Raw genomic sequence first — 305 nt, 5'->3', positions numbered from 1 at the left:
AGAAAGAAACTGTGTAATTTCTTATAGATGTGCGTGTGCATCTGCCTGTAACTATATAATTATCTACATATGTTTTAATACATAATACCAGAAACTCCCCACATGATGCCATAACATCCCACCAACTTAACTTAAGAAAATCTCGTCTCTCCCCGAAGACCTGTGGGCTACAGTCGACGTTCGAGGACATAGAGTGGCTGGGGATGTTCGTAGGATGCCTGTGCCACGACCTCGACCACAGGGGCACCAACAACTCCTTCCAAGAAAAGTAAGTTTTGAGATTTGAGAGTGTATTCGTCCAAGGG

The 305-nt window shown here is 43.9% G+C and overlaps 1 protein-coding gene across 1 annotated transcript in view; it reads left to right on the top strand.

The window, feature by feature from the left end:
* The window catches only part of LOC119592922 (dual 3',5'-cyclic-AMP and -GMP phosphodiesterase 11A-like), a 113,884-nt gene that overhangs the window by 99,871 nt on the left and 13,708 nt on the right, over positions 1-305 (top strand). The window contains exon 18 of the mRNA XM_037941814.1: positions 159-268. Coding sequence (XP_037797742.1) covers positions 159-268 — 110 coding nt within the window. The remainder of the gene's footprint in view (positions 1-158; positions 269-305) is intronic.

The sequence above is a fragment of the Penaeus monodon genome, chromosome 31 (assembly GCF_015228065.2).
Source record: "Penaeus monodon isolate SGIC_2016 chromosome 31, NSTDA_Pmon_1, whole genome shotgun sequence".
NCBI classification, from domain to species: Eukaryota; Metazoa; Arthropoda; class Malacostraca; order Decapoda; family Penaeidae; genus Penaeus; species Penaeus monodon.
Note: the sequence above shows the minus strand (reverse complement) of the source record. Positions and strands in the feature narration are given on the sequence as shown.